Source organism: Electrophorus electricus, chromosome 3 (genome assembly GCF_041902795.1).
Source record: "Electrophorus electricus isolate QZ-2024a chromosome 3, ASM4190279v1, whole genome shotgun sequence".
NCBI classification, from domain to species: Eukaryota; Metazoa; Chordata; class Actinopteri; order Gymnotiformes; family Gymnotidae; genus Electrophorus; species Electrophorus electricus.
The window spans coordinates 20,797,151-20,814,490 of NC_137499.1; the positions used below are offsets into that span (position 1 = coordinate 20,797,151).

At 39.5% G+C, this 17,340-nt stretch overlaps 2 protein-coding genes and 1 long non-coding RNA gene across 9 annotated transcripts in view; 2 read left to right on the forward strand and 1 right to left on the reverse strand.

The window, feature by feature from the left end:
- Window positions 1–363: 363 nt before the first annotated feature.
- On the forward strand, window positions 364–10,235 carry LOC145656950 (uncharacterized). Of its 2 annotated transcripts, XR_014122640.1 has the most exons (5): window positions 364–933; window positions 1,786–1,935; window positions 2,855–3,541; window positions 6,680–6,750; window positions 7,564–10,235. It is a non-coding gene; the product is annotated as an uncharacterized LOC145656950 (long non-coding RNA). The 2 variants fall into 2 exon arrangements; XR_014122639.1 differs by lacking the exon at window positions 7,564–10,235 and having other exon boundaries at window positions 6,680–6,940.
- A 237-nt stretch (window positions 10,236–10,472) lies between these two features.
- Window positions 10,473–15,842, reverse strand: ntan1 (N-terminal asparagine amidase). 6 transcript variants are annotated; one of them, XM_081710540.1, is made up of 13 exons: window positions 15,617–15,842; window positions 15,334–15,436; window positions 15,163–15,228; window positions 14,970–15,078; window positions 14,790–14,863; window positions 14,640–14,693; window positions 14,475–14,528; window positions 14,245–14,342; window positions 13,814–13,927; window positions 12,608–13,652; window positions 12,444–12,504; window positions 11,807–12,016; window positions 10,473–11,559 (listed from the first exon to the last, which is right to left on the reverse strand). In XM_081710540.1, the coding sequence occupies exons 1-10, from the start codon at window positions 15,695–15,697 to the stop codon at window positions 13,482–13,484; spliced, it is 924 nt and encodes a 307-aa protein (XP_081566666.1). In that variant the 5' UTR covers window positions 15,698–15,842; the 3' UTR covers window positions 10,473–11,559; window positions 11,807–12,016; window positions 12,444–12,504; window positions 12,608–13,481. The 6 variants fall into 6 exon arrangements, with proteins under 6 accessions (XP_081566666.1, XP_081566667.1, XP_081566665.1 ...); XM_081710541.1 differs by having other exon boundaries at window positions 12,413–12,504; XM_081710539.1 differs by having other exon boundaries at window positions 12,444–12,516.
- ddx17 (DEAD-box helicase 17) overlaps window positions 15,329–17,340 on the forward strand; it is a 14,034-nt gene continuing 12,022 nt past the window's right edge. Inside the window, exons 1-2 of the mRNA XM_035524802.2 lie at window positions 15,329–15,467; window positions 16,451–16,581. Of these exons, the coding sequence (XP_035380695.2) occupies window positions 16,526–16,581 (56 nt within the window). The 5' untranslated portion in view covers window positions 15,329–15,467; window positions 16,451–16,525. The remainder of the gene's footprint in view (window positions 15,468–16,450; window positions 16,582–17,340) is intronic.

Genomic DNA, 17,340 nt, shown 5'->3' on the forward strand with positions numbered 1-17,340 from the left:
TAGTGCTTTATTAATGGGATTACCACTTCACTTTTGGGATTAATGCTTCATTTTTGGGATTATTGGTTTATTAGTTCAAATTCAAGTTCAAGTTCGGTTTATTTGTCACATACATAGTCATACACAGTATAACTCGCAGTGAAATGGTGGAGAGTGCTCTGTCCAAACTGAGGGAAAAGAAAACAGGGGTGCATAGAGGAATATATATTCTATATTTGTACAAAAATATATTAACAATGTATGTACAATATATGTATATTATGTTTATATACACAACGTACAATGTATATGGTTATGTATATATGTATGTACACAATGAACAGAATGTACAGAATGTACAGTTCCATCTTGATTAGTAGGATTTTACGAGCCAAACAATTTACCATTCAGGACTTTCTGTGCATGTATGCGGTTGTATGAGTGACACTGTGTTAAAGCTCCACTACATTACATGTGTTAATGTCAAAAAGTGTTAAAACCATTATAATGGCATTATGTGTGTTTGTGTATGTACGCGCATGCATTGTACAGTCATATAGAAGAGCTTCTTCTTCAGACTCACTCTCCTCATCCCTGATAGTGTGTGAATAGATTTCTCATTCTTTTTGTCATTAAGTTGCTTGTTAACTTATTCATCCTCTTTACATTTCTCTCTCTCTCTCTCTCTCTCTCTCTCTCTCTCTCTCTCTCTCTCAGGCTACCTCAGTTGTTTTGCACGGGATTAAGAAGGATTTACAGGGATTACTCCCCTCAGTTCCCAGGGAACACTGTGTCAGTGCAGTGGAACATCACCTGTGCCACACCACATGTACCTCAGCACATCTGAACAACGTTACTCCACTCTGACTAACCCAGCACGTCCTGGAGCACAATATCTGAATTTAACTCATGTGAGAGTGGAGGGAAGAGCGAGAGAATGTTAGAGGGAGGGAGGTGAGTGGAGAACCTTTGATGCCTACGATGCTTTTCGAAATGTCATGCTCCGAAGGGTAGGATGGTGTGATGGAGACTGGCTTTTTGCTCTGGTGGTCAGAACTCACGTTTACCTCCTGTCAGACCTGGGTTCGAGCGGTAGGGTGGCTGCCTTCAGCCTTTGTTACACTGAGTAAATGCATGAGTGGCTTGTACTTCAAAAACCTTTTAAGTTAAACTTGATTCCTTCAAGCATGTATCAATAGAACCACCCACTTCTATCACAAACACTTTTTTTCTGTTCCACACACACCAAGACAATTATTGTGCTCCTAGTTGTCATTTGGATTATTTCTCACTTTACACTCCTGTTTTGATTCCCAGTGTGACATCCGTTAAGCAGTACAGTCCCAACACCTGAGTGATTGTGCGGATGCTTGGACACAGCAGTAAAGCAAAGCTCACATACAGTACAAAAAGCTCACACACAGCACCTACCGTTTCTCCACTGCGCACCGGTGTCCCCATGCTTTTTGGGGCCTGGGACCCCGAGAAGCCTTTTCTCCACATGCTACAGTGCTATTCTGGTCTAGCAGTCCAGCATGAGCTCAGAATTGAATAACCTGCACCTTCATAACGCTAGTCAGATGTTTTAGTGGGACGTGGGCGATCCTGCCTTATAAATAAGAAACAGCTTTAATCAAGTCAGACATTATAAATCATTATTAACCCAATGCCTCAGCACTAACCCTGAGGTTAAATACATATAAATATAAGAGGAAAACATAATTTGAGTAACCCAATTCTGCGCGCTGTTCCGTCATAACCGTTTGTCATTTACACAGCTCTCTCATGCCTCCCTGTGGTGTGCAGGTGTATTGCAGAATGTACCCAACTGGGACTGGGCTCACCGGGATGCTGTCATCTGCCTACTGGAGCAAAAACTGGAGCGCACAGGGCTGCAAGGTGCCAGGACTCTCCACACTGCTTGCCAACCTGTTCACCATACAGACTGAAGTGGAGGTACCATAGTAGTATATGTGTGTGTGTGTGTGTGTTTATAGGAAAAGTTACATTTGTCATTAAGAGAAGCACTACCCTTATTACACAAATGTCATAACTGTCCTAATATTAATAGTTCAAACAGTCTTCCTTACACACTGTACACATGTAAAGTATCTGCTTTCCTCTTACAATTAATTATTTCTGGGTGCACTGAAAATTGTTTTACACACGCGTGGCCATGCCCATAACACACACAAGCATAGTGCAACTCTTTGTTTATGCGCCAGTGATTGAAGGTACAAGTGCGTGTATATGAAAGTTTAAATCATCATACACAAATGTAAATAGTAGGCTATTTATGTGTGCGCGTGCACAAGTGTTTCACTGATTTCTCCCTCATAGTTCAGCAGTAATGAGGTAATTTAGATTTTGCTCAGAATTAAGTATACTTTGGAATGTTATATATGCCAGAGTCTCTGCTGGTGAACCATACAGGGTTCACTAATCCAGGTTGAGAAACCTGTTAGAGTCACTGCATTAATGGCATATCTGTGTGCATTGCCAGCTGTTGCTATGGAGCAATGAAATGAGGAATCTCAAAGAATAAGAACTGATCTACACTCTTGGAACTTTAGAACCCCATGGAATGAACATTATGATTTAAACATCTAACTTTTCATATATGAACTGGCTCCTCCTACTACTAATTCAGAAGCTCTTAGCTTGCACAGCTGAGGAAGGACCTATGTCTGAAACGTCCTGTACCTCAGTAGCTCAGACAATAATATGATAAAGGAACTACTAGGAAAAGCTATTATTGTCTTATATTTTCTGATAATGTTGAAATTACACAATTTACATTTACATCACTCATTTACATTTACATTTATGGAATTTGGCACATGTTCTTAGTTGTGTACTCTGAATGTATCCCTAGCTGGCACAAACAGGAGTCCAAAATCACCTTTAAACTGTGACACTGGCAGAAGCTGTGGCTCAGATGTGCACAAGTGTAAAGGTTTCCATCGGTGCAAAGAAGAATGAGTTTATTGCACTTTTCACCAATTTGATTCAACAGACCATCTGCTTGCACTACCAAGGAACACATTAGTGTTGGTAATGGCATTGGTAAAAGAAGGCCAGGAAATACAGCAATTACAAATGTCAAAGAAAAATATGTAAACAATGTAAAAAAAATGTCATAATGATGTCCTGTGTCATAACATCACACTTGAGGGGAATCTCATATGCAATCCCATTCGAGATCAGCCTGTGGAATGGCGCAGAAGAGGACCGGTTCAAAAATGAACTGTTTCTGATGCTGTTGCGCTGGAGGCATTGAAGACAATTGTAAAGGAACAGACACAAAGGAGGTGGAATCCAGGAGAGACCTAATAAATAAAACCAACAGAGGAAAGTAGAAGTGCAGTCTAAAAAAATGGAAGACAGAATGGAAAAAAAGACTTACAGCTGGTCTGGATATAAGTGAGCCCATAGAGTATGAAGACTTGCCATCAGAGTGACTCAGGAGAACAGGGTGCTCTCATTACAGGAGAACCTTGGAACCACTGGAGAATGAATGTTTTGCTGGATGACACCAAGACAGACAACCCCCATCCTTTGAGTGAGTAAATGAATACACTCATACCAGGTCTTATTTTGGGACATTTATTGGGGCATATTTAAAGTCCTGTTCTTTCTCTCTGACCTTTGTTATAGAACCTATTGACCATGAATTAATATTCTTAATTAATAATCATATAATTAGTGTTTAATTAGTGTCGTATTATTCCTATAGGTTCTAGGTACAAAAGTGATTTCTGGTGTTTATTGCTTAGAGCTAATAAGAGTTCATTCATTCACAGTAATTGTTCACAAATATTAAAGTAATAGTTCACAGATAGCCCACTAAAAAGAATAAGAAGAATTCATTAACTCACTCATAGTTACTATCACTAACTACACTAATATGTCCATACACATGTATCAGCATTTGGTTAGGAAAAGTGTTGAAGCTAAAAAACTAAAGTCTTTGCATGTTTTATAATTGATATTTCAGCTATAGCTAAAAGTGAAAAATTGAAAATGCAGATTAAAGATCAAAAAGATTAAAAAAGAGGTCAAAAAAGATTAAAAAAGAGGTCAATTAATTTTATTATAAAATCAGTATCACTTCAAAAAGACACAAATACATATTTGACAATTAATTTTTATGTGGCGAGAAGACTGAATCTAATGATGATTGAAAGCATCTTTCAAGAAGGCCATGACTTTCATGCAGAACAATGTTCCATCACATGCATCAAATTTTCCACTGCATGGCTAGCCAGTAAAGGCCTTAAAGATGAATAATGACATGGCCCCCTTCTTCACCTGACCTAAACCCTATTGAGAAATTCTGGGTCCTTCTTAAATGGGAGATTTATGGTGAAGGAAAACAGCACAGCTCTCTGAACAGTGTCTGGGAGGCTGTGGTTGCTGCTGCACAAAAAGTTTGTCAACTGATTAAGAAACTGACAGACTCCATGAATGGAAGGCTTATGACTGTTATTGAAAAGAAGGGGGGCTATATTGGTCACTGATTTTTTTGTTGTTGTTGAAATATTAGAAATGTTTATTTGTATATTTTTAGTTGTTTGTTTATTATTCTCACTTTAACAGATGAAAATAAACAAGCAAGATCGGGAAATTTCCATTTTTCATTTAGTTGCATAATAATTCTGCACATTAATAGTTACCCAATAATTATGCACACACATACATTCTCCTAAGAAAGCCCAAACCTCACTTTTACTTTCTTAAATATTCAGGTTTGAGGTTTATTAACACTTGGGATTGACCGAGAGCACTGTAGCTGTTCAATAATAAAATTAATCCTCAAAAATACAGCTTGCCTAATAATTGTGCACACAGTGTATGCGGTTGCACTATACTTGAAGCATTCCATTAGGAAAAAAAGGCTTACATACTCACTATTGAATCAGTGCATCAAGCAGTTGAAGTAAAAGGATCTGGTGCTCTTACAAAGCTTGTTCTGTTAACTCTGGGGTGCCCAAGCTTTCAAGTTTCAAGTTTGGAAACTTAGCAGGTCAAGCTATCTAGAATTAGAATTTCTTAAGTCTTATTTCTTGACTCAGAGGTTGATCCAAGGCCTGCCTGCTTAGTCCAGGCCCTGGTAAAACAGGAGACAAACACTGAGCATGGCTCATCAGGGCCATATCTGCAGTTGGTTGCCGCATAAATGTCTCTCCGAGGGGCCTGTAGTCTAAATAGGAATTCCCTCAGTTCCTGATCAAAGGTGTCAACGTTAGTATGCTGTGCCCAATAATAAACACTGGCATCGCTATTCGAATTTGGGAGGGTGTCCTTGCTAAACTACAGTGACTTAATGCCATTAATCAGCTCCTCCTCAGTAAACCTGTGCTTTAAACAGCGCATCAGAATGGTCTTGAAACCAGGTCCTGTTAATTGAGCATATTTGGTGCATCCCTTTAAAGCAACCTAAAATGCATGGACATTAGTTGGATCAGGTAAACAGTCACAAATATTTTTAATATCAATCATGTTAGGACGCATAACTCTATAGTTTCTCACCCAGCATCATGAATGGAGCAGAAACATTCACAGTGGGGGCTGGAGCCATGCCCCGAAGTCTCACCCTGCTGTAGGGAGGTGAGGTTAGGATAGAGGGCAGGTGTGGGCTTGTCGTCTGCTTGTCGTCTGCTCCTCCTCCAGAGCCCCCCCCCCCCCCCCCAGATTCCTGATTTAGCTCAGACGTGACTGTGGCATTTGGCACAGAAACATCTGCCTGAGCAGGAGCCCGTCTTATTAGTGCATGCTTCACAAGCAGAGGAGGGAATCCTTTCAGCTGTGTGGCAGCAAAAACAGCTATTTCAGACCCAGGCGTCTTATTGGGTTTTACACCATGCGCCTTGTCCCACACCGGCTTGGACTTACTCCAGGTCTGCCAAGAATTCTTCATATACTGAAAATCCCAGCTAGGGTCCCCATATCCCTCATAAACAAACATAGCCCTGAGCACTATAAACTCCCTTTCAAACGAGCCTGTATGTGGATACTGTCTAAACCCAGTACATTCAGTCCAACCAGCCAGCCAATCAATGTACGGATCACAATGTGAGCCCAAACCACACCGGAACAGCCAATTCTTCGGGGTTTCCCCTTTTTTGGGTTTTACATAACTAACACTGGAACCCATAGGTCACCCAGAAAAATCACAACCAGTGTACAACTATACAAAGAATGCTCAAATAGGTACAGAGGAGGGAGGGTTCACCAATAAACAGTAAACAGACAGGACAAGCGCCTCAGAGCTTATTTCTAGTTTTCTCCATACAAGCAAATCCCATAAAAACAGTGTACCTTATCCACGGAAGCAAAAACCTTCACGCAGTCCGTAAACCAGTCCGTATAGCGGCAAAATACAAGTAATTCCGATTATATCACAGCTATAACTGCTCCACAACTGGCTCACCCAGGGGACTGACTAGGGTTGGTTTGGGGTGCACATTTAAATATTGAACCGCCTGCCAAACTACCTCGGTAAAATCCAGTACGTTATTATAGGTGTACGCCTCGTTCACACATACATATTCAGACAAGGTGATGTATTTTCCTGTTACACAACGTTACACAACGTGTTACACAACGAAATCCATTACGGTTTCGTGATATATTGTACAAAGACGGGTATTATTAGAATGCATTACAGTCAACCAATTCCTCTTTTTCTCTCCCTCAGGTGGCATAGACCGACGTCCAGGTAAACGACTAGGCGTACGCCTTCCCGGGAGCGTTGCGTCATCCCAGACGGTAACAGTGAGATCTTTATTCCACGTCTCAGTCTGCTAGCCGATATAGCGATGACGGGTCCGACATCACAATCTTGTTAAATCTTAAACTACTTTATAAACTGCACAGTATATATATTTTTTTACCCTGAAAAAAATAACCAGCCAAACAAACAAAACAAATCAATCAATAAATAATTTAACATTATTGATTTGTTGTTTATGAGAAACCTTTGGCCCAGTTCAAGAATATTATATTATATTATATTATATTATATTATATTATATTATATTATATTATATTATATTTAACAACTCTTATTTGTAAATACCCACGCTGAACAATATATGATGTGTATATGTTTCCAGAAGTTGAGCAATATTTTGAAAGCATATCAAAAACTGTTTTCTGTGGTCTGTGATGTATACTGATGGATCACTGTCTAAAATATTGCAACCTACATATCAAGCATATCAGTGTAGCTAAAGAACCTTTTTTTGCCAGTTAATATGGCTTAGACTCTAACCAGTAATACTCCCATGAGAAAGTGATTAGCAGCAAAACACAACCAAATCACTAAACCTTCCTTAGAAAATATGTATGTGAGTCAACAACACTTGCTATGTATCTCTGTCACCAAAAGGTAAGACTTTAGTTATCAATTTTGTCAAATTATTTTTTGTCAATTTTATTTATAAGAATTTGAGTCGTATAACAATGTACACATATAACAATGTACACAAAATGAGGTTTTGATCACTGTTATAATGGTTTATGTAACATAAATGACAGCAATTATTAATATTTAAATACATTTTTATATCTTCACTAAAGGTCTTGTAAGGGTTGGTGCCAGGCCGAGGCCCCCTCCGGCCACCAGAGGGAGGCCTCGGGTCAACCACACTACTAATCAGGTATAACACCCAACAGCTGGGCTAGACCTTATATAAGCCCAGTGACCCAGCCATTCACTGCTGAGTCTTTGCCAAGCAAAGCTCTTAGCCAGTAACTTAAGGTATTGCGGTCTTTGCGCCCTCATGCTACACATTAACTTCTTGTCTGCGAGGGTGTCCATGTTTTTACACGTACCCCCCCCCCCCCCCTCCAGTTTTTCCTCTCGAGTTCCTCCTTGTTTTCTGGTTTTGTTTGCGAAGTTTTCGTTTGGTTTCCCCCAGTGCATCGGGGTTGCCATTTCTTCCCGTGGCGTCATTTGTTCTCCCTTTTTCCACGCTCGGCATGGTGTTTAGTTTTTTCATTTTGTTTTACCTGATCCAAGATCTAACTTCTGCACACGGGCCCCCCCATTGTTAGAGCGTGGTTGCTCACCCAGTAGGCTGTTGGTGTTATCAGCTAGCTGACCTTACAGGTCTCCTTAAATACTTGGGTACTAAAGGCTCCCCTGTTGCTGAAGTGTTAATGAACGTATTCCTCCAGTCTTCTAATATGTCATCTTTACCTTCTATAAAGCTTATAATAGGCTACAATGTGAACAAATTATTTAGCTAATATACACATATCCATTCATATATCAATTTCACAAAAGGTCATAATATTATGTTACCAGTTAACTTGGACTCTCCTCTTGTATTCTAGCAGTTCTGTGACTGACCTGTGTAGAACATGCTAGTGGCCAGTGGTGCGGTTAAGGTCTGCTCAAGCAGTAACTTCTGAAGCACCACCTTTACAGAACAAGTCTCTTTGTAATGGAGAAATATGTGACAAAGTAGCCTGCATTGCTAAAATTATTTAGTTTTATTATTTTCTGTATCAGAAATATCATTAGCTAAGGTCATAAGACCTTAACTTAAGCCGGTTTGACAGTGATCTCCTTCTGTACTGGGTGAACCTTCCAAATAAGAACCTGGAAGAATATGGTTCTGACAAGGTACAATCTTCAATATCATCTACAACATCGTTCTGTGGTGTGACCGGCCACAGTTATGTAGAGAACATGTAGAGAGTAGATCCAACATGTCCAACAATGTTAGTCAAGTTTTGCTAAGCACAAACAAGCAATCTCTAAAGCTTTCAGTCGATTGCTTTATTCATTTGACCTGCTGATAATAAAAACAAGCAACTGTCATGGATTCCATGAACCATGCTCATCCCAGCACCGCTATGCCCATGATTTTCCACCGACGTCTCTGAACGTCATTTGTTTTTTGAATACATATTACTATAATTTCAAAATATTTTAAAAAGAAAAAATAACTTACATAATTCCTACAATACATCTTCCATTATATTATCTTTTGGTTGTAGTTCTTATATCCAAAATGTTATCTGAGAGTTTTTTTAGTATTTCAGGTAACCTGTTTTTTCTGGCATGTGATTGAATTATTTAGGTGGAATGATGTTTGCAAAGGTTGTTGAACCAGTCTCTGAATAACTCAGCATTAAAAGTAACAGTAGTTCACTCAGTGTGCACTCACTTATCTAGGTCTATAGCGATAAATTAAAGAAGCATAGTAGAAAAGACCCCAAATTGACCCCATTGTTGACACTATAACATTTAGTTATTTCCTTTTACAGTTTATAATATTGTCATGGTATGGCCCCTTCTCCCAAGTGTCTTCCCATGTGTGTTTGTAAGTGTGCCCCCCCCATATGTTACACCTGTTTGTAATTGGTTTTCATTAACGTGTGTATATAAACCCCTATGGTTCTGTTGTCGGTGTTTGATGTTACGCTAGCTCAATGGTTACGTATTCCTTGTTCTTAGTGTAAATAAATGTATGTTCTTGTTTTCTGTAACTCGTCACCTCATCCTGCTCAGCCTCCACTCGTTACAGAAACACAGACCGACGAAGGAAGCCTGGGAAAGGTAAAAAGAGTAAGGGAAAGAAGGGAAGTAAACCCCCTCCTACAGACCTTACAGGGAAGTCCCCATATTCTTGGGGACTCCTACAATAGGTGAGCGTAGTCCAGGTGAGCGTGGTCCAGGTGCAGAAGCGGGGGAGTCGTGAGGAACCATGTCTGGCTACCGGGACTGGTATAATGATTTCCAGTCCTTGGAGTCAGACTCCATGGACTCCTCCTGTCCCGCGGAGAGACCTTCACTCATCCTGGCCTTACATGATAGCAATAATACATTCTACATTATTTCCTGGTAGTAACAGGTATGCACTTGGTTTATGATGACATAATAACTGTACTTTGCACTTCCATGTAAGGAGGAGTCATGGTCCTAGTCAGTGTATTGTATATTAATAGTTAATAATAATTAATGGTGTATTGTATGATATTAATACAGCCCGCCACGTGCAGTGGGAGTTCACACAGTCTTGTTTGTAAACACGCCCCTGAGGTTAACCTACATGTATGTATTTTAACCCCTGTTGGTGTGTGCCTCTTTGTTGGCCTTTGTTATGGTTTTGGTTCTGTTTGTGGTGCACATTGTGATCCTGGTTGTTGTGTCGATGTTGGATGTTACTCATGTTCACAATGCATGTTCTACGTCAGTGCCATTATGTTTACCATTCGTGTCTCGTCAATAAATGTCTTTCCATGTCGAGGGAGTCTCTCGTCCTGCTCCTTGGCCTGCGGCACTCAGCCCGTCACAGTTTATTTATTGTTTGCTCAGCTACCAGGCCTATGGAACTAAATTGAATCATGGGGACCAAAAAGTCCCACAAATGGCTCTTATTATACTTTCACAGTTTGTTTTTACAGTTTATAGCATTTTAGGAATCTGACAAGACAGGGACAGGAAATCATAACAGCATTTTGCAAACACCACAATATAGGGATGAATATTATTTTATTTTGATTGATAATTCATTTTCTGAACTGATATCACGACCAGTACACTTACTCAAGAATATTTGTAATGAAAGGGATTATTTAGTGCTGTTGTGACTGCACTGCATTGGCAGTATACAATACAGCATGGCTGGTGTACAACAAAGTTTATAGGAAAAAAATCTGAGGACAGGAATGGTGGAACCATAAAAATCTTGTATGTTAGAAGTCCTGTGTTGGACATCTTATTAAAAAAGACAACAAGCAAAACAAAAAAGAGAAAAAGATTCAGTTTGTTTATACAAGCATAAAAGTAGGAGGGTTGTGTGAAATTAAATAATACAATGGCTGACTTTAGATTCTGCTTTTATGTAAATGGCCTGAAAATCTAAGTAGTTCAAAGCCACAATAGGTATTGAAGTACTTTACAATTGAGATGTTGACATGAGAGCCAACTATAGTCAAAGGGAGTGTATAAACACAGCTTATGGATCATTTTCCACTCAATCATGTGACACCAAAGGTAGCATAATCCTTGATATCTTCTCCACCAGTATCTTAATGAATCATAGTAACCTGAGTGTCTCTAATGCAGCAGTAAAAAAGAGACCAGATAATCCTCTCCACCCAGTAAACGCATGGCCAATTGTTCTCTTGTGGACCACAGCACACTGTGGGTAAACTATTTTCAAAAACAAAATTGACTTCATATGTACTGGAAACAGCTCACTGGCTACATCATTAGCTACATGTATCTTTTCGTTGCAGTGCACTTTATAAATGTTTACATAACTGGCCACATCACCTTTTCAAACTGTGGATTTGTGAAATAGCTTTTGTAGTATACTGGGGTACAAAATTATTTAAACAAAGTCCTTATTTAACAGAACCTATTCAGACAAATAATCCTGTCAGAAGGTACTTTGTATTTTTGCTTTTTCCATACATTTCAAGAACATCTGTTTTTCCAACCAGTGAAATGACCTTCTGTGTCTGAGCCTTTTAGAGATGATGATTAGGACATTTCCCAGCTAGAGTTGAGAGTATCAGAGTTCTTCACAGCTCTGGGATCATTCTTTCTTTTTAGAACTGTTAAAAAACAAACAGAACACAGCAAAACAGAACATTAGGCCACAACAACTAATATGTAGCATCTAACAGCTTAAGGATAATGGGCTTGTTTCAGATCACAAGACCAACCCCAACATGCTATGAGCTGGGGATGTACCCACAGCTTCTTGGTTCATTACTAAGTTCTCCAACCACTGGGTCATTGCCAATTATATTAGTTCAACAGGTAACCCACTGAACATTTGTGTTGTGGAATTATACTCACAATTAGGCCGGATGGCATTCAGACTCTCGAGTCTATGTCTCAGCTTGTCTTTTACTGCCTGCATTTTTTCAAATCCTGGTGAACTGTCCTCTGGAGGGCAATGTCTACGTATACTGAAAAACGACATGATCTAGAGAATTCTTTCTTCTCCCCCTGTCTGCGTTCTTCTGTCCTGTTCCAACTTGTTTTAACCCAGTTCAAGCCTTTGCTCTGAAACGGTAACAAGAATGCAACACAGCCTGCCTATATAATGGAACGTACAAATGAAGAGTTTATTTGCAAAAGTAGATATCGCAATGTTAATGAAGTTTCATAAATCGTTTTTTAATTTGTGCATTTAATAATATATCAGTAGTAATTTCAGTGAAACTGTAGTTGGGCTGTTATCATTAAGCAAATAATTATACCAAATAAAGGTAACTTATAACGTTACACTTTCATGAAAATTTGTGTTTTAAGATAACTCATGTTTCAGAGTAATACAAAGCTATGTAATGGATAAGTTTATTTTAAGTGCTGTATTTAACATTCTTTAACATAAAACAAATCCTGTACAAACAGCCCAATAAAATGGATGACATTAAAAATGTATAAGAAAATCCTGACCCGCCTAAAACCCCCCGAGAATTCCCCAAACCTTCACTGTGATCGCAGGCAGACGGAACAAATTGCGCAGTGCAGGAGAGCCTCCGTATTATCTGAAAATTATCCTGACACATCACACCACAGCATTCCTACTCCAAACTAAACTTTTATGTCGTGCATGTAAAATTCCATGGAAAAAGGGATAACTGCACTCACTTTGCTGAGGTTCCCTGGATGGGTTACATCACCCTCAGTGTCTAAAATGGTTTTCCCTTACCTTCCGCTGTGGCAAGCACGGAAACATTTAGGCTGCCGTCTTATTTTTCCTCCTGGTCCTAAAGGGTCGGAATTACTCTGAATTGCAACATACAACCTCATAATCTTGCCCAACCCCTGCTGGTACACTTGTACCAGTCTTTTTTTCTCATGCTGGTCCTTGACTTTGCAGTTGAAATCTTGAATGACATCACCATGTAGAACAGGCAAAATTTGCACTTCAAAGGTGGAGAGGAGATTCCATATAAATTGTACCTTAAAATAAATGCCATTACTGTACTTCACCTGAAACTAAAATTACAGTCTCCAACGTATAATGGACTTCAGGATTTATTTCTAATACAACGCAGAAAGAATACTCTTTACACAAATAGACCATGCCATATTTATGATACACTGCTAAGGCTCATGAATTTACTTCAAAACATTATATAACCACTGAAATTATACATACATACATAAAAAGTAACAATCAGTACAACACATAAAAAAAATCCAAAATTACAGAATGGAGGACCAGCCTTTTTCTTCACCAACCTATACAGTCTGTACAATATAGACATTCATAATTGACATAATATATTTCCACTCCAAAAGAAATGTCTCTCTTATATATAGCTAGATCCAACACTTCTACCAAAGCCCTCAATTCTTCCTCAGTATTTCACAACGAAGCGCAAAAAATTGGTCTCAGATCAGTGTAAAAGAGCCACTTCTACTAAGAGCAGAGGATTCTTTCAAAGGCCTTTGCCTGGGTCACAGTGATGTTCAGGGTTAAAGGCAGGGTGTGGGCTGCAGCTGTCCAGCAGGTGGACTACGGAAGGGAGACTCTCTCCCACTCTCCTTGCTCTGTCCGGTGGAAGAGTAGGGGCTGGCCTCCAGGGAACAGCATGTCTGCATTTGGGTGGTCCAGGAGGAACCGGATGGTGGACTTGATTTGATTGACAAAGTGAGGCGGCTCAGCATAAGGAGAGGTGGACAGGTACTGGCAAGATGGGCCAAGGGCATGTGTCAATAATGGTCAGATTAAAAATAAACAAGACACTGTCTGTTATCAGAAATGCCAGATGAAGCAAAATCAGTTTAGTAAAAGAAGATAGACACATACTGTGTTATTCTGTGATTGCATGAATGGACTTCAGTTACCTGTAAGATGGTGTCATCATCTGCAGCCAACCAGAAGGCAATGTCCCTGTTGGGTGCCCACCTGCATGGGCTGACCCTCACCTGTTCTTTACTGGAGTCATAGACTTCTGTCATCTGTAAAAAATAAACAAAAACAGTAATAACAAAACATTTTGACCAATGGCAAGAACAAAGACTTAAACCAGAAAACTGGAACACATCATGCGCTCTGTTAATAAACTCTAGGCTAGTCATGGGACAACCATGGCACCGTATTCAGTTTCCACCTGTGGATTAGAGACCAAAATAATGACAATGGCCACTATTAGTCAGTCATTGCAGGTTACGGAATGCTAAGGCAGAACCGTACTGCTCCATTCTATACAGTCATATTCAAGAGGAGATGAAAGTCAGAAACTAATGCTATTCAACATGGGCCAACATTCTTGTACCTGCCCACCAGTAAAGGTACGTGCAGACCGCACATCCTCTGCAGGCCCTCTGTATGGAAACGATGCGGGGAACACCTCACCCGTTTTAATATTCACTCCTATTGAGTAGAGATGCACTCCATTTAATCAATATATATTAATCAGTATATATAAATATACTTAATCATGCTGTGTCATTATGCATTATGTATAGACTGTGGTCAGTTGAATTGGTGCATATCTTGCAGTACCTATCCCATACACAACTGGTCTGTGAATCCCATCTGTGACAATGTCATTCATATCTACAAAATGAGACAGCAATAGTCAATGGGTTTCACTGTGATGAGGAATCAAGGACAGTGGTGACAAAAAAGGAAAGCGGTGCATGTGAAACAGGCATGGCGTAGACATACCAGTAATACAGCATGTCTCTAAGTGAATTTCTTCCTTCTGTTTCTGAAAGGCCGCTTCTCACAGCACGGACAGACAGATATTTAATCATTCTCCATTAAAAAAAAAAATGCTGTAGCTAAATAATGACTTGGCACAAACAGGCTGCATACCCAATATATTAAGGCTGAGTTTGTGAGATGTGTAGGCATCATCAACAAAACCCCCAACAAGATGAAGCTCTAACCTGAATAAATGAAGATTATTTTAACACTTCTGAGTGGTATCACAACTTGTATTAAGAATGGCAAACTTATATGATATTCAAAAGCCAATAAAAAAAGAAAGCTTACCTGCCCTCTTTTGCATGGTGACTTAACGATGTGACAGCATTGACTAAGAGAGGAACTTCTGTCCAAGTACTTGACCCATCACAGTGAGCCAAACAAGTCGCCCCACTCCCTTAAAGGAATCATGTCCGAAAACTAAAAATAAACCTGATGTTACACAACACTTTCAAAAGACAGTTCAGATGAGTCATTTTACCTGTGTGCCGCAGTACTACCAAGTGGCATGTGGTTGCATCTCCAGAGCCAATGACAGAGACGGAATCTGTGGAAAGACGCAGCTTCATAAGCACAAGATCTGGCTACAATCGTTGCAAAAAAAAAATAAAATAAAATAAAAAATGCTGAAGAGGGTGGTGCAGGGACTCACGGTCTGCGGGTGTGGTGGCAGCAAATTCTCGTTGTTGCACATAGAGGAGGCACTTTGGCTCGACGGTCACAAGAGATTTGGAGCTAAACACCTTTGCGTTTTCCTGTAGGGAAACACAATCGTGACGGTTACCGGTAGGTTTCATGCAATTCAGTCATGCTAGACTGCTGACTTGGCCAGCGAGCTTGATTGGCGATAGTTTGCGATAACTAAAGTTAATCTAAGAGTACAGATCAGTTAGAAAGAGTCTCACAAGCAAAGGCCCCACTGTGCCTTTACGTACCTTTAAATGAGAATATTTTGAAAATAATTCGGTTGTTGAAGTTAGGCGGCCGATTCGTTTATTCTGAACGAGAAGTGGCATTTTCACAAAGCCCGAAGCTAAACATAAAGATTTTCACGCAAAGACCGAGGATGATACTAAAACAGCTACGTTATTTCGCAATAAAACTCACTTCGGACTTCCGCGAATATTAGCTAGCTAGCTACTTCCGGTCATTTTCACCCCTCGTGACCGGTTTATCACCTTGGATTGTGATAGGCTCAAGCGCAAACGCATCATCCTGAGTGTAGCGGGACGCAGCTCGTCCAATTCCTCAACCGGATAGGGTGAATTTGTTCCCCCCGTGTATAACAAAGGCAGCCCCACGTACGAATTGTTACGCAAGAACTTACGATCTCTGCGCAGTACCGGAGGTGGCTGGGTGGGACCAAGGCCTACGGCCATAATAACGAGAAGACGGTTCAATTTTGTGCCGAAATAATTAAACATTCGAGCTAACATTTTCGGAGAGTTTACAGCTGTTCAACTGCTTTGGCTTTCTAGTTTTATTTTTTTTATTTTTACAGATTCCTTTGATTATAGATTTTACGTTCGTGTTTTTAGGAAATATTTACATAGCCATTCGGAAAGTCTGACTAGCTAGTTAGCTAGCAAAACAACGGAGGAGCGCTCAGGCTAGGATGTTAGTTGGCTAGATAGATTTTTTTGAGCTTGGGTTTTCAGTTTATACGTTTTTGTGTTTTGTGTTCGCTGTCCTATATAAAAGCTGAAAACTCATTTCGATCTTTGTGGCTTTTTCCTTTTCTTTTTTCTTTTTTTGTTTATATTGAGCAGTCTGGCTTACGTAACTAGCGCTGCCTAAGGAACGTTACGGAAACGTACCCAGTAAATCGCAGTGTTATTGAGAAGATGAGAGGAAGCTCCTCGTATGGGGATAGGGACAGAGACCGTGGACGGGACAGAGGGTAAGGGCTTCCGCATGAGCTAGCCATTTACAAGTTTTATTTTGCAGTTCCAATGTTCCTGAGTTAACGTGGATGCTTGAATGTGTTCTCAAAAACGTTATCAAAACATGACTAACTTGGCTTTGGTACTAGATTCAAGCGTTAGATTTTGTGTAATAGAAAATGCAAAATAAGATAAGTTAGCTGCTTGAACTGAGTTGTATATTCAGAGTTGTATATTCAGACTATATTCAGTGTATATAGTCTCCCCTTCTGGAGATCCAGCTACTACCTGCATAGTATAGGTCCAGCTACAGTCTAATGACTGGCTATAATGCATAGCAATCAGAACAAAGGGGAAAAACATGAAGATATTTAACTTTTCTCTAAGTAAAAGTTTATTAAAGGAATAGGCCGTAGTGCCTCTTAAAAGAGAAGTTGCAGTGGTCATGTTTACAGATAACATGCACAACTAGATTAGCTGGTAGACTTTGTTCATTATTTATTATATAGGCTACCCAGTTACTTTAAGCCTTATTGTCATATTTTTCCATATAGTTTCAAGTTTGGTTTATTTGTCACATACATAGTCATACACAGTATAACTCGCAGTTAAATGGTTGAGTGCTCTGTCCAAACTGAGGAAAAGAAAACAGGGGTGCATAGAGAAATATAGATATTCTATATATTCTATATATGTTTTATATATATATATATATATATATATATAAATATATATATATATATATATATATATATATATATATATAGATAGATAGA

Coding starts and splice junctions, on each gene's coding strand:
- ntan1 (XM_027020802.3), bottom strand. CDS start 15,697: ATGCCACTTCTCGTTCAGAATAAACGAATCGGCCGCCTAACTTCAACA. Junction 15,229..15,333: donor TGCCACCACACCCGCAGACC/GTGAGTCCCTGC, acceptor GTCTTTCCACAG/ATTCCGTCTCTGTCATTGGC. Junction 15,079..15,162: donor GGTAGTACTGCGGCACACAG/GTAAAATGACTC, acceptor GATTCCTTTAAG/GGAGTGGGGCGACTTGTTTG.